Here is a 16,642-nt window from a genome sequence, read left to right on the forward strand (position 1 = left end):
CAAAGAACAATCTTGTAAGAATAACGTCATAACTTATAGAATGTATAAAATGTTGCATGTTATTAAAGAATAACGAGTGAAAAGTCACTATGGCTAGAAATACAGTTGTAAATGTATATGTAGGTGTGGGGTAGGTGTAGGCGTTGGTGTAGGCGTGGGTGTAGGTGCGAGTGTAGGCGTGAATGTAAGTAGGTGTGGGGGAAAAGTCTCCGAAAGCACGGAGAAAATCAATCCGAGGAGAAAACCCACCGAGATCTTTGTCTTCCCAAGTCTTCTTGGCCTCCAGTAACGCGTCGTAGACTTCCCTGCTTGGTTCTGTGCCACTGAACACGTAATACCTCGCGCGTACTCTCTTAAAGAAGTCCAGCGACGTGTAATAGGAATTCCCGTGATGGGGCACGTACGTCAGATCCACGTATACAGGTTGAATCTTGTTCTTCGAGTCTTTGATCTTCTTCTCGTTCTTGCCGGGACTCTCCGAGCGTTTCTTATTCTTCAAGTTCTCGGACAAGACCTTCCTCGCTTGTTTCTTCTCCTTGCGCGGTGTACTCGGAGCACCCTTGTTCGAGAGCTCATTGCTGACCGGAACCAGCGCGGGAGAGGGCAGCCTGAGCGGTTCACCCCATTCGTTGATGGTATCGAACTGTTGTCTCGCGTCCGCGACCATCTCGGCTGTGTTTCCGGACTGGATCGCTGGACTCTTCAAGTTGAACTTGCGCGGTGGTTTCGGCGACGGAAGGCCGAGAGGGGTTCCCCAACCGTCCAGGGGATCTTTCTTCGAATCGGCCGGTTCCCTCCCATCCTCGGCCCCTTCGACCATCCTCGTCCCGTCCGACGCATCGCCGCGAACGCTGCCGTTCGTGTATCTCGCCGATATTCCTCTGGCGAGCGAGTCGAGCGGCTCTTTCATCTCCTTGGATTCCATCAGAGCCTTCTCGAAATCGAGATCGGCCTCGTCCACGTATTTCTTCGCGTCCGGTTTCTCCTCGTAACCGCCGGCGTATTCTTTCTCGACGGTAAACACTTTCGACGCGGAATCGCTGCTCGGTATCGGAATCGGGCCGCTGCTCTTGCGCCCGCTGTCGACCAAGTCCTCTTGGAATGTTTTCATGGCACTGATTTGCGAGGGGACGGCCGGCAGTTCACCGTAAAAGCTACCGCTCATGGCAGCCTCGGAGAATCCTACCGACGAACCGTGTTTGCCGACGCGTTCGCTCGGCTCTGGTGCAGATCTCAATCGACCGCTCGCATGGGAGAACGTCCACTGTTCGTCGTCGCCATCACCGGAGCCACTTTGCTTCTCGTGGCCGAGTTTGCTCGCCTCCTTCGATTCGGAACCTTCGACTTGGCTCTCCGAGTCGGACAATTTTAGACCGCCGATGATGCTGCTGATCGCTGACTCCGCCGCATCCTTGCTAGGCAAATATTCGTCCACTTTAACGTCGACCTTCTCCGCCAAAACGATAGTTTCACCTCTCTCGTTTGTCGTTTCTGTGACTTCTCTGGTAGTGGTCACGATCTCGCCGTCATCCGAGACCGTTTTCGTCGTCGTAATGATCGTCCTTACAACCTCGCCCGATCGGAAACCTTCCGGTGTCGCAGTCAACGATCTGCCCTCCGCCTTCTTACTGTCTGGCGTAGATCGGCCAGAGACGAGCGACTGAACGGCCGCGGCACCGGCACCGCTAAAGCCCGTCGCGACGTCTCGTGCCAGAGGAGATGCCGGTTGTCTTTCCTTCTGCGCTCCCTTTTCTGCCTCTTTCTCTGCTGCCGTTCGTTCTACTTTTTCCTGTCCGCCCGCTTTCTCTCCTTGTTCCTCTGCTTCCCCTCCTTTCTTGTGTTCCATTCGTTTCTCCTCTTCTCGCTTAGAATCGGCCGCTTGTTTCGTATCGGACATGCCCTCGTCCGCTGTCAAGTAATCGTCCGATTTAATACTGGTCACTGTCGTTTCCTCGGTTAATTCGGCATCCTCTTTAGAACTGTCGCTGCGTTCCGCTGTTTCGGCCGAACTTTTACCTTTCGAACTTTTCTCGATAGACGACGAATCGCCGATCGTCACGGTTGGTTCTTCGGTAACGACGATCGTTTTCGTCTTGGTGGTTATCGTTTCGACGATCTCCGGTACTCCGCCTTCACTTACAATTCTCTTTACTCTTTCCAAATCTTTCGCATCTTTAATATCGTCTTCGGAAACAATGATTTCCCGCTTAATCACCTTCGTGATATATACTGGCTCGCTCTGTTCGATTATTTCCTTTTTCACAATTTTCTCGATCGTTTCAGATTCTCCGTCTGTGGTCGTCTCGCGTTGCCCGATCACTTCCGTGATCACTCGAGGTTCTTGTTGCTCCACCACTTGGTGTTTCACAATTTTCTTGATCACTATAACCTGATCGTCGAACTGATCGCCGGCAGATTGTTCGTCTCTGCTCGTTTCGGTGGTAACAGTAGTCGTAATCTTTTTCTCGGATTCGTGCCCTTGCAAAGGACTCGACCCGTCTTCCTTCTTCTCCAATTTCTCCGGTTTGTCCAATTCGCCTGGAGCTGGCTGAGAGACGTCCAGTCCTTCAATTTTGCTTTCCTTTAACACGCCAACTGTCTCAGCCGCGTGAGTCGCACCGTCCAGACTCGATCCGGACCCCTTGTCCGGTGAAGCACCCGAATCGGATGGTTTGCTTCCCAGAGATTTCTCTTCGACCCTTTCGACGGTGGAAGCCGTAGGCTCCGAAACTGAATCCGGTGTTCCGTCGCGAGTGATGTCCGGCGTCGATTTCCCCGACAGCGTCGTGATGTGGGTTGTACGGATTTCCGTCATTCCACCGACGAATGCCTTGTGAAATTGGCTCTCGTAATTTACCGGATAGTCCGAGATCGACCCGCGCAACTCTTGACCGTCCTGCGCCTCTGAATACTCGGTTGCCGTGTCGGCGTAATCGTAAGTCGGTTTCGCAGCGTCCTCGACGAGCTCGTGTCGAGACTTTTGCCCGCGATAATCCTCCTTCTCGTAACTCTCATCGGGATAAATCTGTACGTCGATCATCGAGTCCCTCGGAAGCTTCTTCTCCAGGATCATCTCTTCGATTATCTCCAGAATAATGTATCGCGGCAAGTGTGTTTTCACAATGACCTCCTCCAGCATTTCTTCCGTGATCTTCTTTGCTCTTCTAATGAACTCTTCTTCCAACAGTTTCTCGATTTCCGTTCTCTTCTGCAGCGTAATGGCAATCATTCCGTGGCCGTGCGGCTCGGAGTGAACGGGACTGTCTTGGGTAGATTTATCGGAAGCGATCAAGTCGGAACACACGCTGGGGCTTCTCGAGCCTGCGCTCCCATCCCTTTGCTCTCTGTCCTGATCTTGACCTACCGAACGCTCGACCGGCGTGCCGTGTCGCGTCGCCTCCTTCTCCTCGACAGCGTCTGTCGGAGTCCTCTTGGTTGTCGCGCTCTCCTCGGGACTGTCCACTCTGTCCCTGACAAAGTCTACAACCGAATCCCTCCGCACGTTCTCCTTCGCGATAACGGTCTCTATGATGTCCATCACTACGAATTCTGGCACCGAATACGTCATCACGATCTTCTCGATCACGGATATTGTAATTTTCCTCTTCCTCCATACGTATTCCTCCAATATGTATTTTTCGATATCTGCTTTTTTCTCGGCCGTCACTTTCACCACATCTTCTTCCTGCTCTTCTCCCAGTTGCTCCGTCTTTTTCTTAACAGAGACATCCGCGGCAACGGCGGATGATTCCCTTTTCATGCCATCGATGGTTTCCAACTCTTTCTCGATTAATTTCGTAGGGGCGATTTCGATTCTAGTCGGATCTTCCGATTTAAACGATGATTCGGGTATTTCTTTTCCATCCGCGCTTCTACGTTTCCGTGCACCAACCTGCTCGACCTGTGAATCTTTTTCCTCTTTTTCTTTTCCCGTTTCTGCCTCCTTTCCCTTTTCTTCCTTCTCCTCTTTCTCCTTCTCAAGTTTTTCTCGGATATCTTTTTCGAGTGACTTCTCTTCGTACACGCTTCCAGCTGTAGATTCGGCCGAGCAACTCTTATCGTCGGTGTCGTGTAAGCTGTGGGATCGAGATCCGTCCAAAGAGGTTTGTTTGCTCTCCGGTGATCGGTCTTGTGGCTCCAATCTCGCGTCACCGGATAGTATGTCTGATTTGCTTGTAGTTATGCTGGGAGACCTAGACTTTCCATCGATGCTTTCATCGAGACCTTTCGGTTCAGCTTTCTCGCCAACAACGCTAGCTGCTTTCGAACGGTCCGAACCAAGTACATCTTCCGAGTCGCTAACCGAACTCGCCATACTCACCGCTCCAGATTTCTCAACGACTTTGATCTCGGCACCGGTTGTGTCAGACTTTTCAGTGGGGATACTGGGGGATCTGGACTTTACGCCTGTAGATTCGTCAAGATCCTTCGACGCGGGCTTTCCGCCGGCGATGCTCGGGGATTTCGAACGATCAATCGGTTCTTTTGCCTCGCCGGAAACGCTCGTGACGCTGGCAGATCTCGACTGTTCCGCTACTTTATCGTCCATTACTTTCGTCTCGTCTCTTTCGCCGACAACGCTGGGTGATTTCGAACGATCCGAAGCGATCGATCCAGCCGAATCGACAACCGGACTCGCGACACTCGGCGATCTGGATTTCTCTGGTGCTGTGCCGTCGGCATCGAGCTTTTCGACGGTTGTACCATCGAGATCTTTCAGTTCGGACTGCTCGCCGGCGACACTTGGAGATTTCGAACGGTCAGCGGCAACGGGCTCCTTTGGTTCACTGGAAACGCTCGTCATGCTGGCCGATTTAGACTTTTCCAGCACTTTTTCCTCGCTCGCCTTCGAATCAACTTTTTCGCTTGGAATGCTGGAAGACTTGGAGCGATCCGCCATTCCTGTCGAATCACCATCCGGGCTTGGGCTCAAACTCGCGCTCAGAGTCGGACTCCGACTAGTCCTGTCCGTTAGTCTAGCTTCGTCGAGCTTTCTCGCGTCGATGTCCGTCGCGACAGGCTTCTCGGCAACTATACTGGGAGATCTGGACTTTTCGAGTACAGGTTCGTCGACAGCTTTCACCGAAGACTTCTCGCTCGAGATGCTCGGCGATTTCGAACCGTCAGCCGAATCGAGTTCTTTCGGTTCACCGGAAACGCTTGTAACGCTGGCTGACCTGGACTTGTCCAGTACTTTTTCCTCGATTACTTTCGAATCGTCGCGCGGGCTCGCCATACGCGGCGGGGATCCAGACTTATCGTCCGTTGCGTCTGCCTTTTCGATATCTGTACTCGGAGATACGGATTTCCTGCTCACCACATCATCGGCACGCTTCGGTTCGTGTTCCGCGGGTGCTACGGTTGGCGATCTAGAGCCACCGGTCGAACCGACTTGCTTCGATTCGCCGGAAAGACTGGTGACGCTGTCCGATCTGGATTTATCGAGTACTTTCTCATCGAAGTCTCTCAGATCAGCTTTATCGGTGGTCGTGCTGGGAGATTTCGATTTTCCCGGCACACTGTCATCGGAATCCTTAATTTCGGCTTTCTCGCTTGGCGATTTCGAACCCTCAGCCGATTCATCTGGTTCAATGGAGACACTAGTAACACTCGGCGATCTAGACTTTTCCGACACTTTCTCATCGATTACTTTTGTCTCGCTTTTCACGCTGGCAGAACTAGGTGATTTCGATAGATCAGTCGAACCAACTTCCTTTTGCTCGTCTGGCACGCTCGTAGCGCTTGTGACGCTTGTCACGCTTGTCACGCTTGTCACGCTTGTAACGCTTGTGACGCTCGTAGCGCTGGGTGATACAGATTTTTCCGGTGTTTTGTCTGCGTCTTCCGCCAACTTGTCTGGCTTCTCTGCAGCTGCAGCTGTGGCAGAAGGTGAATATTTCTCAAGCACGATTTCACCGACATCTTTCGCTTCTGTTCTTTCGCTAGCTATGCTCGGCGACTTTGAACGATCGAATGATTCCTTGCGTTCGGCTGAAACGCTCGATTCACTGGGCGATCTAGATTTCTCGAGTTCCTCGGCAGCCGTACTGGGAGCTTTCGATTCTACAGCTGTGGTCTCGCGAACATCCTCTAATTCTGGTTTTTCGTCGGTAATGCTCGGTGTTTTCGAATGATCGGTCGATGCTTTAGGTTCACCCAGACCACTGGACACACTGACCGATCTGGACTTTTCGAATGCTTTGTCATCATCGATCTCTGTTACGTCAGGTTTGTCGGTAGTTGTACTAGGAGATCTGGATCCACTGATCGTAGACTCACCCACGACTTTCGATTCCGGCTTTTCGCTGGCGACACTTGGCGATTTTGAACGGTCAGCCTGTTCCTTTGATTCACCGGCTGCGCTCGTAATGCTTGTCACGCTTGTAACACTAGGCGATCTGGACTTGTCGGATGTCTTGTCTTCGATAGTTGTGGTTTCAAGCTTTTCACCAATAATACTAGCGGATCTAGCCTTTTCGGCCACGCCGTCTTCGAGATCCCTCAACTCGGGCTTCTCGCTAGCTATACTCGACGTCTTTGAACGATCAGAGGGTTCTTTAGCTTCATCCGAAACGCTCGGAGATCTGGATTTTTCTATCGCAGTTTCTTTTTGATCCTCCAATTCAGGCTTTTCGCTGGTGATGCTTGGCGATTTTGAACGATCAATGGGTTCCTTAGGTTCCACTGAAATGCTAGGCGACCTGGATTTTTCTGGAGCTTTCTCACTAACGTCGGCTGCGCCAGGCTTATCTGGAGTTACACTGGGAGATCTGGATTTCTCTGTTACAGTTTCACGTACATCCTCCAATTCAGCTTTCTCGCTGGCGATGCTAGGTGATTTTGAATGGTCAACAGGCTCCTTTGCATCTCCTGAAACACTGGGCGATCTAGACTTTTCTGATACTTTCTCATCAATACGTAACGTATCAGGCTTATCAGTAATTGTACTGGAAGTTCTGGGTTCTTCTGTTACAGCCTCCCGTAAATCCACCGACTCAGGTTTCTCGCTGGGCGATCTGGATTTCTCATGTACAGTTTCACGTACATCCTCTAATTCGGGTTTTTCGCTAGCAATGCTAGGCGACTTTGAATGATCAGTGGGTTCCTTAGGTTCCCCTGAAACACTAGGCGATCTGGATTTCTCAAGCTGTTTGTCATCGATAACTCCCGTATCGGATTTGTCGGCAGTTACACTGGGAGATCTGGATTTTTCTGTTACAGATTCACGTACATCCTCTAATTCGGGTTTTTCGCTAGCAATGCTAGGCGACTTTGAATGCTCACTGGGTTCCTTAGGTTCCCCTGAAACACTAGGCGATCTGGATTTCTCAAGCTGTTTGTCATCGATAACTCCCGTATCGGACTTGTCGGCAGTTACACTGGGAGATCTGGATGTTTCTGTTACAGATGCACGCAGATCCTCTAATTCGGGTTTTTCGCTAGCAATGCTAGGCGACTTTGAATGCTCACTGGGTTCCTTAGGTTCACCTGAAACACTAGGCGATCTGGATTTCTCACTCACAGTCTCACGTACATCCTCTAATTCGGGTTTTTCGCTAGCAACGCTAGGCGACTTTGAATGCTCAGTGGGTTCCTTAGGTTCTCCTGAAACACTGGGCGATCTGGATTTTTCAAGCTGTTTATCATCGATAATTCCCGTATCGGACTTGTCGGCAGTTACACTGGGAGATCTGGACTTTTCTATTACAGATTCACGCAGATCCTCCAATACAGGTTTTTCGCTAGCAATGCTAGGCGACTTTGAGTGATCAACGGATTCCTTAGGTTCCCCTGAAACACTAGGCGATCTGGATTTCTCAATTACAGTCTCACGTACATCCTCTAATTCGGATTTTTCGCTAGCAATGCTAGGCGACTTTGAATGCTCAGTGGGTTCCTTGGGTTCCCCTGAAACACTAGGCGATCTGGATTTCTCAAGATGCTTGTCATCGATAATTCCCGTATCGGACTTGTCGGTAGTTATACTGGGTGATCTGGATTTTTCTATTGCAGTTTCCCGTACGTCCCCTAATTCAGGTTTTTCGCTAGCAATGCTAGGCGACTTTGAATGATCAGTGGGTTCTTTAGGTTCCACTGAAACACTAGGCGATCTGGATTTCTCAAGATGCTTGTCATCGATAATTGCCGTATCGGACTTGTCGGTAGTTATACTGGGTGATCTGGATTTTTCTACTGCAGATTCACGCAGATCCTCCAATTCGGGTTTTTCGCTGGCGATGCTAGGTGATTTGGAATGGTCAATGGGTTCCTTCGCATCGGCTGAAACACTGGGCGATCTAGACTTTTCTGGAGCTTTCTCATCGACGCTTATAGTATCAGACTTGTCGACAGTTATACTGGGCGATCTGGATTTCTCTTTTACACTTTCACGTCGATCCTCCAATTCAGGTTTTTCGCTAGCAATGCTAGGCGACTTTGATCGATCAATGGGTTCCTTAGGTTCCCCTGAAACACTAGGTGATCTGGATTTCTCAATTACAGTCTCACGTACATCCTCTAATACAGGTTTTTCGCTAGCAATGCTAGGCGACTTTGACTGATCAGTGGGTTCCTTAGGTTCCCCTGAAACACTCGGCGATCTGGATTTCTCAAGATGCTTGTCATCGATAGCTGCCGTATCCGACTTGTCGGCGGTTACACTGGGAGATCTGGATTTCTCTATTACAGACTCACGTACATCCTCTAATTCGGGTTTTTCACTGGCAATGCTAGGTGATTTGGAGTGGTCAATGGGTTCCTTCGCATCTCCTGAAACACTGGGCGATCTGGACTTTTCCGGAATTTTCTCAGCAACGTCTGTTGCGCCAGGCTTATCTGGGGTTACACTGGGAGATCTGGATTTCTCTTTTACACTTTCGGATAGATCCTCTAATTCAGGTTTTTCGCTAGCGATGCTTGGTGACTTTGAACGGTCGGTGGGTTCCTTTGCATCCCCCGAAATACTGGGCGATCTTGACTTTTCCGGAGCTTTCTCATCGACACTTATCGTATCAGGCTTCTCGACAGGTATACTGGGCGATCTGGATTTCTCTTTTACACTTTCGGATAGATCCTCTAATTCAGGTTTTTCACTAGTAGTGCTAGGCGACTTTGATCGATCAATGGTTTCCTTAGGTTCTCCTGAAACACTAGGCGATCTGGATTTCTCAATTACAGTCTCACGTACATCCTCCAATTCGGGTTTTTCACTAGCAATGCTAGGCGACTTTGAATGCTCAGTGGGTTCCTTAGGTTCCCCTGAAACACTAGGCGATCTGGATTTCTCAAGCTGTTTGTCATCGATAATTCCCGTATCGGACTTGTCGGCAGTTATACTGGGAGATCTGGATTTCTCTATTACAGACTCACGTACATCTTCTAATTCGGGTTTTTCACTAGCAATGCTAGGTGATTTGGAGTGGTCAATGGGTTCCTTCGCATCTCCTGAAATACTCGGCGATCTGGACTTTTCCGGAATTTTCTCAGCAACGTCTGTGGCGCCTGGCTTATCTGGGGTTACACTGGGAGATCTGGATTTCTCTTTTACACTTTCGGATGCATCATCTAATTCAGGTTTTTCGCTAGCAATGCTAGGCGACTTTGAACGATCAATGGGTTCCTTAGGTTCCCCAGATACACTGGGCGATCTGGATTTCTCAAGATGTTTGTCATCGATAATTGCCGTATCGGACTTGTCGGCAGTTATACTGGGAGATCTGGATTTTTCTATTACAGTTTCACGTAGATCTCCTAATTCGGGTTTTTCTCCGGCGACACTCGGCGACTTTGAACGGTCGGTGGGTTCCTTCGCATCCCCCGAAACACTCGGCGATCTAGACTTTTCTGAAGCTTTCTCAGCGACACTTGTCGCATCAGGCTTATCGGCCGTTATACTGGGAGATCTGGACTTCTCTAATATCGCGTCACGTGGATGCTCCAATTCAGCTTTCTCGCTGGCGATGCTAGGAGATTTTGAAGGTTCAGTTGGTTCCTGCGCATCAGCTGAAACACTGGGCGATCTAGACTTTTCTGATACTTTCTCATCAACACCTAACGTATCAGGCTTATCAAGAGTTACACTGGGAGATCTTGATTTCTCTACTATAGTTTCACGTACATCTTCCAATTCCGGTTTCTCGCTAGAGATGCTAGGTGATTTTGAGTGTTCAACGGATTCTTTTGCATCTCCTGAAACACTGGGCGACCTAGACTTTTCTGGAGCTTTCTCATCCACTCCTGTCGCAACAGGCTTGTCAACGGCTATACTGGGAGATCTGTCTTTCTCCAGTATAGCGTCTCGTGCATCCTCCAATTCAGCTTTCTCGCTTGCGATGCTGGGCGATTTTGAATGCTCAGTGGGTTCCTTAGGTTCCCCTGAAACACTAGGCGATCTGGATTTCTCACTCACAGTTTCACGTACATCCTCTAATTCGGGTTTTTCGCTAGCAATGCTAGGCGACTTTGAGTGGCCAGTGGGTTCCTTAGATTCCCCTGAAACACTGGGCGATCTAGATTTCTCAAGATGCTTGTCATCGATAATTCCCGTATCGGACTTGTCGGCAGTTATACTGGGAGATCTGGATTTTTCTACTACAGATTCATGCAGATCATCCAATTCGGGTTTTTCGCTGGCGATGCTAGGTGATTTGGAATGGTCAATGGGTTCCTTCGCATCGGCTGAAACACTGGGCGATCTAGACTTTTCTAAAGTTTTCTCAGCAACGTCTGTTGCGCCTGGCTTATCTGGGGTTACACTGGGAGATCTGGATTTTTCTACTACAGATTCACGCAGATCCTCCAATTCGGGTTTTTCGCTGGCGATGCTAGGTGATTTGGAATGGTCAATGGGTTCCTTCGCATCGGCTGAAACACTGGGCGATCTAGATTTTTCTGGAGTTTTCTCAGCAACGTCTGTTACACCTGGCTTATCTGGGGTTACACTGGGAGATCTGGATTTTTCTACTGCAGATTCACGCAGATCCTCCAATTCGAGTTTTTCGCTGGCGATGCTAGGTGATTTGGAATGGTCAATGGGTTCCTTCGCATCGGCTGAAACACTGGGCGATCTAGATTTTTCTGGAGTTTTCTCAGCAACGTCTGTTGCGACAGGCTTATCTGGGGTTACACTGGGAGATCTGGATTTCTCTGTCACAGTTTCACGTAGGTCCTTCGATTCTAGTTTCTCGCTGGAGATGCTGGGGGATTTTGAATGATCGAGGAGTTCTTTAGGTTCACTCGAGACACTTGGTGATCTAGATTTCTCTATGACTTTGTCGTCGACAGCTATCGAATCAGCTTTATCGGCAGTTATACTGGGAGATCTGGATTTTTCTGTTACGGTTTCACGGACATCCTCCGATTCGGGTTTCTCGCTGGCGATGCTTGGCGACTTTGACCGATCGGCCGGCTCCTTTGAAAGTGGTTCATCGGAGACGGTTGCTACGCTGGCCGATCTAGACTTTGCCAATGGTTTTTCCTCGCTTGCTTCTGTATCGACTTTATCACTGACAGCCCCGGGTGACCGAGGTTCGTCTGTTGTTTCTTTCGAATCGCGAATTGGGCTCGTTAAGCTCGGTGACAATGATTTCCTTACGTCTTTCTGATCGACGTCGATTACGTCAGGTTTCTCGGGAGTTGTGCTGATGGATTTCGATTTTTCGATCGCAGACTCATCGTGATCTTTCAATTCAGGCATGTCTCTGAGAACACTCGGCGATTTTGACTCATCGCGCGGTTCTTCCTTTGATTCAACGGGCAGACTTGGTACACTGATCGGTTTAGTCTCTCCGGATATTTGTTTGTCGACATCTTTGGAATCAGCACTCAACGTTGTTGCGGTTGGCGACGCAAGTTTATCCTGCGGTGGTGTTTTCCTTTCATCAGTTGCTTCGGGCTTTTCAATGGAAATACTGGCCGGTCTGGATCGATCCACTGCCGTTTCATCGATATCTTTCAATTCTGGCCCTTCTTTCTCGCTGGAAACGCTTGGTGATTTGGCGGGCTCTACAATCTCGCTGGATTCACCAGAAACGACGGATAAGCTCGGCGATCTAGATTTTAAAAGTGCTTTGTCATGCTCGCCGTCCGGGCCAACTATCGGTTTCTCGCTTGTAACGCTTGGCGATCTCGAGCGTTCTATTGTTTCTTTAAAGTCGGCAGATGGGCTCTGCGCACTAGACTTGTCAAGTGGTTTTACCAGCGTGTCTAGTGTGTCGGGTTTTTCAGGAGTAGGAGGAGGCGTTCTAGATTTCTCAACTGGCTTTTCAGCCGCATCTTCCAGGCTAGCAATTTCACCTGCGACGCTATGCTCGTCGACGTGTTCCGTACCGACTTTGTCGACTATGGGACCCGATGTTTCCTCAACGGTAATTCTTTCGTCGATATCCTTCTCATCGGACTTCTCGCTCGCAATACTTGGAGATTTCGAGCGATCGACCGGTCCCTTCGGCTCACCGAGCGCGCTCGCGACACTAGGCGATCTGGACTTTTCAACCGATTTGTCGGGTTCACCTTCCAAGTCCGGCTTATCGATGGTTACACTCGACGTTTTCAATCGATCCTCCGCCTCTTTCGCGTCGCCAACAGGGCTCCTATCGTCGATTGCGCGATCTTTGATGTCTGTAGTTTGTTTCGCTTCAACTTTTACCAAGTCGAAGATCTCTAATTGCTCAGTCTTCGCGGTGACTTTGTCTGGAACAGTCTTGACATCATCGATCGTCGGAGACGCACTGTCCTTCGAAGCAATTTGTTCCGCAGGAATACCGACTGATTCAGCTGCTGGGCTCAATTTCTTTTCTTCGAGGTCTCGAGCGGTTGCAATTGGTGATATATCCTTCTCAACGCGATCGACTTCTCTCTCGTCCTGCTTAACGCTCGTTGGTGTTGTCATCGTCGTCACAGTTGTGACAGTGGCATCGGTGGTAGCAGAAGTAGTGGTAGTAGTAATTCCCGTGATATCCGTCGGTTTCTCGGGACAAATCATTTTCGCAAGCGACGCTGCTGCTTCCGTGGGCAGGACGTCATCCATTTTCGGCACGATTTCACCGATCTTCTGTTTTTCCGTGGGCGACTTTGCGAAAATAGTTTCCGCGGGTGAAACAGCCTCCGAATGAATCGACTCGGGTGTCTTCGATACTCCTACCTCTGCCACGGATCCGGTAATTTCTGCATCGGTAACCGACACTTGGTCCGGTGACTTCACTTTCGGAGAATCTTGTTCGCTCGTCGGCATAGATTTCGGTGTTTTCGACTCAATGGAAGGAGAAACGCTGCTGATTTCCGTTGGCTTGCCAACTCCAACCTTCTCCAAACTGTCTTCGAGATCTTGCGAGCCTCGCGTGTCGAGTGGCGATTTATCCAAGCTGTCTTCGGGCGTGATCTTTCCGACGTCCTTGGCTTCTGGGACCGACCTCTCAGAGATACTATCCTTCTCCGGACTGCTAGTGCCGGAACGAAGCGAATCTTTATCCAGAAGCAACGAATCTTTGTCGGGCGTTGATTTTACGGACACATCTTTCAGAGAATCGTCCGGCGTGACTGTTTTCGTGAAGATGATGGTACCAGTGGGACAAATCTCGGTTTCGTGCCCACCGTCTTCGCTGCTCGCAGTAACTAACATTCGCCGAACGGAACCTGTATCTTCATCGACGAGCTTCTGTCCCCCCTTCTCTTCGATGGCGTGTTTCTTGTCAACGAAAGGTTCTTCTGCCTCCTCTCGTTCGGGTTCAGCTCCGACTTCCTTCGAATCCCGCCTGTCGACTTTTACGTCGGATATCGAATCGCGATCGGGACTCTTACCCTCTTTCCGTTCTGTCGACTCTTCCGGCTTCGAACGTTCCACCCCTTCCATTTGAATCAACTGAATTTTCGGCTCGGCCGCTCTCCCCGTAGCATCCGCTAATTTCGCGGCTGGTTCCACAGCCTTCAGCGTCGCATCTCTCGATTTGTCCTCGTCGATTCCCTCTTGTTCGGATTTCTCTGGAGAGACGGTGACCGCGCTCTCGGTGCTCTTTGCGTCAAGTCGATCCGCGACTTTCTCGTCTTCGAGAGCAGGTGCGGCTTCCTCCGCTGGTTTCTGCAACACTTTTTCGGCGCGTTCGGTTGGCTTTTCCCCAACAGCAGATTGCTCGATCGTTTTTGCCAATGTGTCTGCGGATTCGGCAAGCTTGTCGATGATCGGTTTCGCGTCTGTTTTCTCTTTTGCTTCGTCCAAGTACTTTTCAACGGCGTCGAACGTTTCCGACACTTCCGTTGCGTCTATCGAAGTAGCGAGATCTTTCGATGGCTTCCTTTCTAATTTCTCCGTGTCCAATGCAATGATTTCTCCATCATCCATGCGAGATTCCTTTTCCTCTACCTTCTCTTTGGTTTCGTGAACAAACTTTTCGTCCGCTTCAACAACGTCGCTCGCAGTGTCTTCGACTGCCTCCTCCGCATACTCTTTTTCCTCGGTTTCAATTGGCTTGGTTGAAACGCTGGAGACCACCTCTCCAGGAGAGGTAACTCGAACGTCGTGCACTTTATACTCTTGTTCGACAGCTTCGAAGTCATCGATAATGTCTTTCTCGTGTATTTCATCGATGGATCGTTTCTTTTCCATCGCTTGAACAGAAGACTCCGTCTTTACATCAGTATCGATTCTTTCTTTTGAAACTTTTCTGCCAATGGTAACAAAACCGTCTTCCTCCGCTTCTTCCATTTCCTCTTCAACTTGCTCCGCTTTTTGCTTCTCCCTTTCCTCCTGTTTCTCGCTTTCCTTCTCCGCTTTCATGTCTTTCCTTTCCTCCTCTCCTTCTTCTTCTTTTACCCGTTTCTCTTCTTTCTCCTCCTCCTCCTCCTTTTCCTCTTCCTTCTCCTTCTCCTTCTCCTTTTCTACAGATGGTTTTCTATCTACTTCCGGAACAGATGGTTTTCTATCTACCTCCGGAACAGATGAGACTTCTTCTCGGCGTTCCCGATGCTCAATTTCGTCTAGTTGTGACTCGAACGAAGGATCGATTCGTACAGTAATGTCCTTTCTGGTTACAAGTTCTCGAATAATTCGAATAACGATCGTTCTCGGGATCATCAATTTCACCGAGATTTCCTCAATTATTATGATAGTAATCACTTTTCCCTTCACCACGTATTCGTTGATAATATATTCCTCGAGCTCCTTTTTCAACTCTGGTGTGATCGATTCGTCGAGTTTTAAAACTTGTTCGTCGTCGACAACGTCTGCTCGCGAATATCCTTTGCTCACAATTATCTCTTCGATAATGTATATCACACGTTCCCTGGGAACACGTTTCACCACCATGATATATTCTATAATTTCGATCGTTATTCTCTTTTTTCTGATTACAAGCTCCTCGATTATTTGTTGCACCAAGCGACTGGTATCGTCGACGATAGCCTTTATATCGGCGGGAATGTTATCGGCGACGTCCAATTCCCTTTTCTCCGTTTTAGTGTCGCATATCTTTTCGGTGACAAATTTTGGCGATGTGGGCGTCGAACCAGGCGAGATCGTGACAATTTCCGCCTTCGCTGGGGAAATCTTTTGATCGAAACCGATCACGGACTCTTCTATCGCTTCTCGGTGTTTTTCGTCGAAGGACGCTTCAACTGCTCCCTTGACGCATACGGTTTCCAAACCGGCCTCCATCACGTCGACCACGGAAGAATCCGCTGGTCGCGCATGGACGTCGGTTTCTACCTCGTCTCTGGAGACCGAATCTTCCTTCAACAATTCTGCACAGATTTCTTTGGCATCTTGTCGACGCTTCGCATCGTCTGTGACTTTGTCTTTCTCCTCGTCTTTCGCTTCGTCTTTCGGAGATGTAACCGCTTCGGTTTCCGTTACTGTTTTCGCGCGAGACTCATCGGCCGCTTGAATCGTATCGACCGATTTGTAAGGCGAAACAATGGGCGCTGTCGTTGTTTCTGCGATCAGCTCCGCGACTTCCTCGTGCGGCGGGAACTCTTCGGTGATACCCACTTTCGTCGGCATAACGGCGGGTTTGGTGTCCGGCAATTGGTCGCGGTCGTCGGCCCGTTTACTCGGCACACTTTCCGACACGAATGCCTTCGCTTCCTGTTTCGTTTCAGCCGCGGTCGGCGACAATGGTTTTCCCTCTTTGATCGTTTCTGTTCCAAACAACGCCTTGTCCGAAAGAAAGTCATCCTCCCTTAGGACCTCGGCAACTTTCCTCACGATCTCCGTGACATCCTTCGGTTTATCGTCGATGTCGATACCGACCGTTCCCGCGAGAACTTCACCGACGTCGCGCACGGCTTCTTTAAGGTCCCTCACAGCTCCGGCCACCGCTTCTTCGCCGTGCTCCGCGTCCAATCCTTCTTCGTCCTTGCCGATATCGAATTGCACTTTATCCGATGGCTTGGTCAGCGCGTCGGGTGACGCGGTCTCGATTTGCGGCTGCATTTCCTCCAGTTTCTCGACAACACCCTCCAACGTGTCTTTAACGGCGTCCTTTATCGGTAGAGTTTCGCGTGGCAAACCGACGATCTCGTCTTCCAGCGACTCGAACGAATCTCTCGAAGCATCTTTCGTCTTCCTCGAGGGTTTCTTCGACGCTTCGCAAACGGTTATTTGTACCTTCTCACCCTGGACGGTCTCCTCTTTCGGCGTTTTGTCTTTCTC

General features: G+C 49.7%; 1 protein-coding gene across 6 annotated transcripts in view; it reads right to left on the reverse strand.

Moving 5' to 3' along the window:
* Positions 1-16,642, reverse strand: part of LOC116426855 (uncharacterized) — a 33,499-nt gene that overhangs the window by 3,607 nt on the left and 13,250 nt on the right. For all 6 annotated transcript variants that reach the window (XM_076369335.1, XM_076369340.1, XM_076369342.1 and 3 more), the window contains one exon: positions 250-16,642. This exon is cut by the window's right edge and continues 3,564 nt beyond it. In XM_076369335.1, coding sequence (XP_076225450.1) covers positions 250-16,642 — 16,393 coding nt within the window. The remainder of the gene's footprint in view (positions 1-249) is intronic.

The sequence above is a fragment of the Nomia melanderi genome, chromosome 1 (assembly GCF_051020985.1).
Source record: "Nomia melanderi isolate GNS246 chromosome 1, iyNomMela1, whole genome shotgun sequence".
Taxonomy (NCBI): Eukaryota; Metazoa; Arthropoda; class Insecta; order Hymenoptera; family Halictidae; genus Nomia; species Nomia melanderi.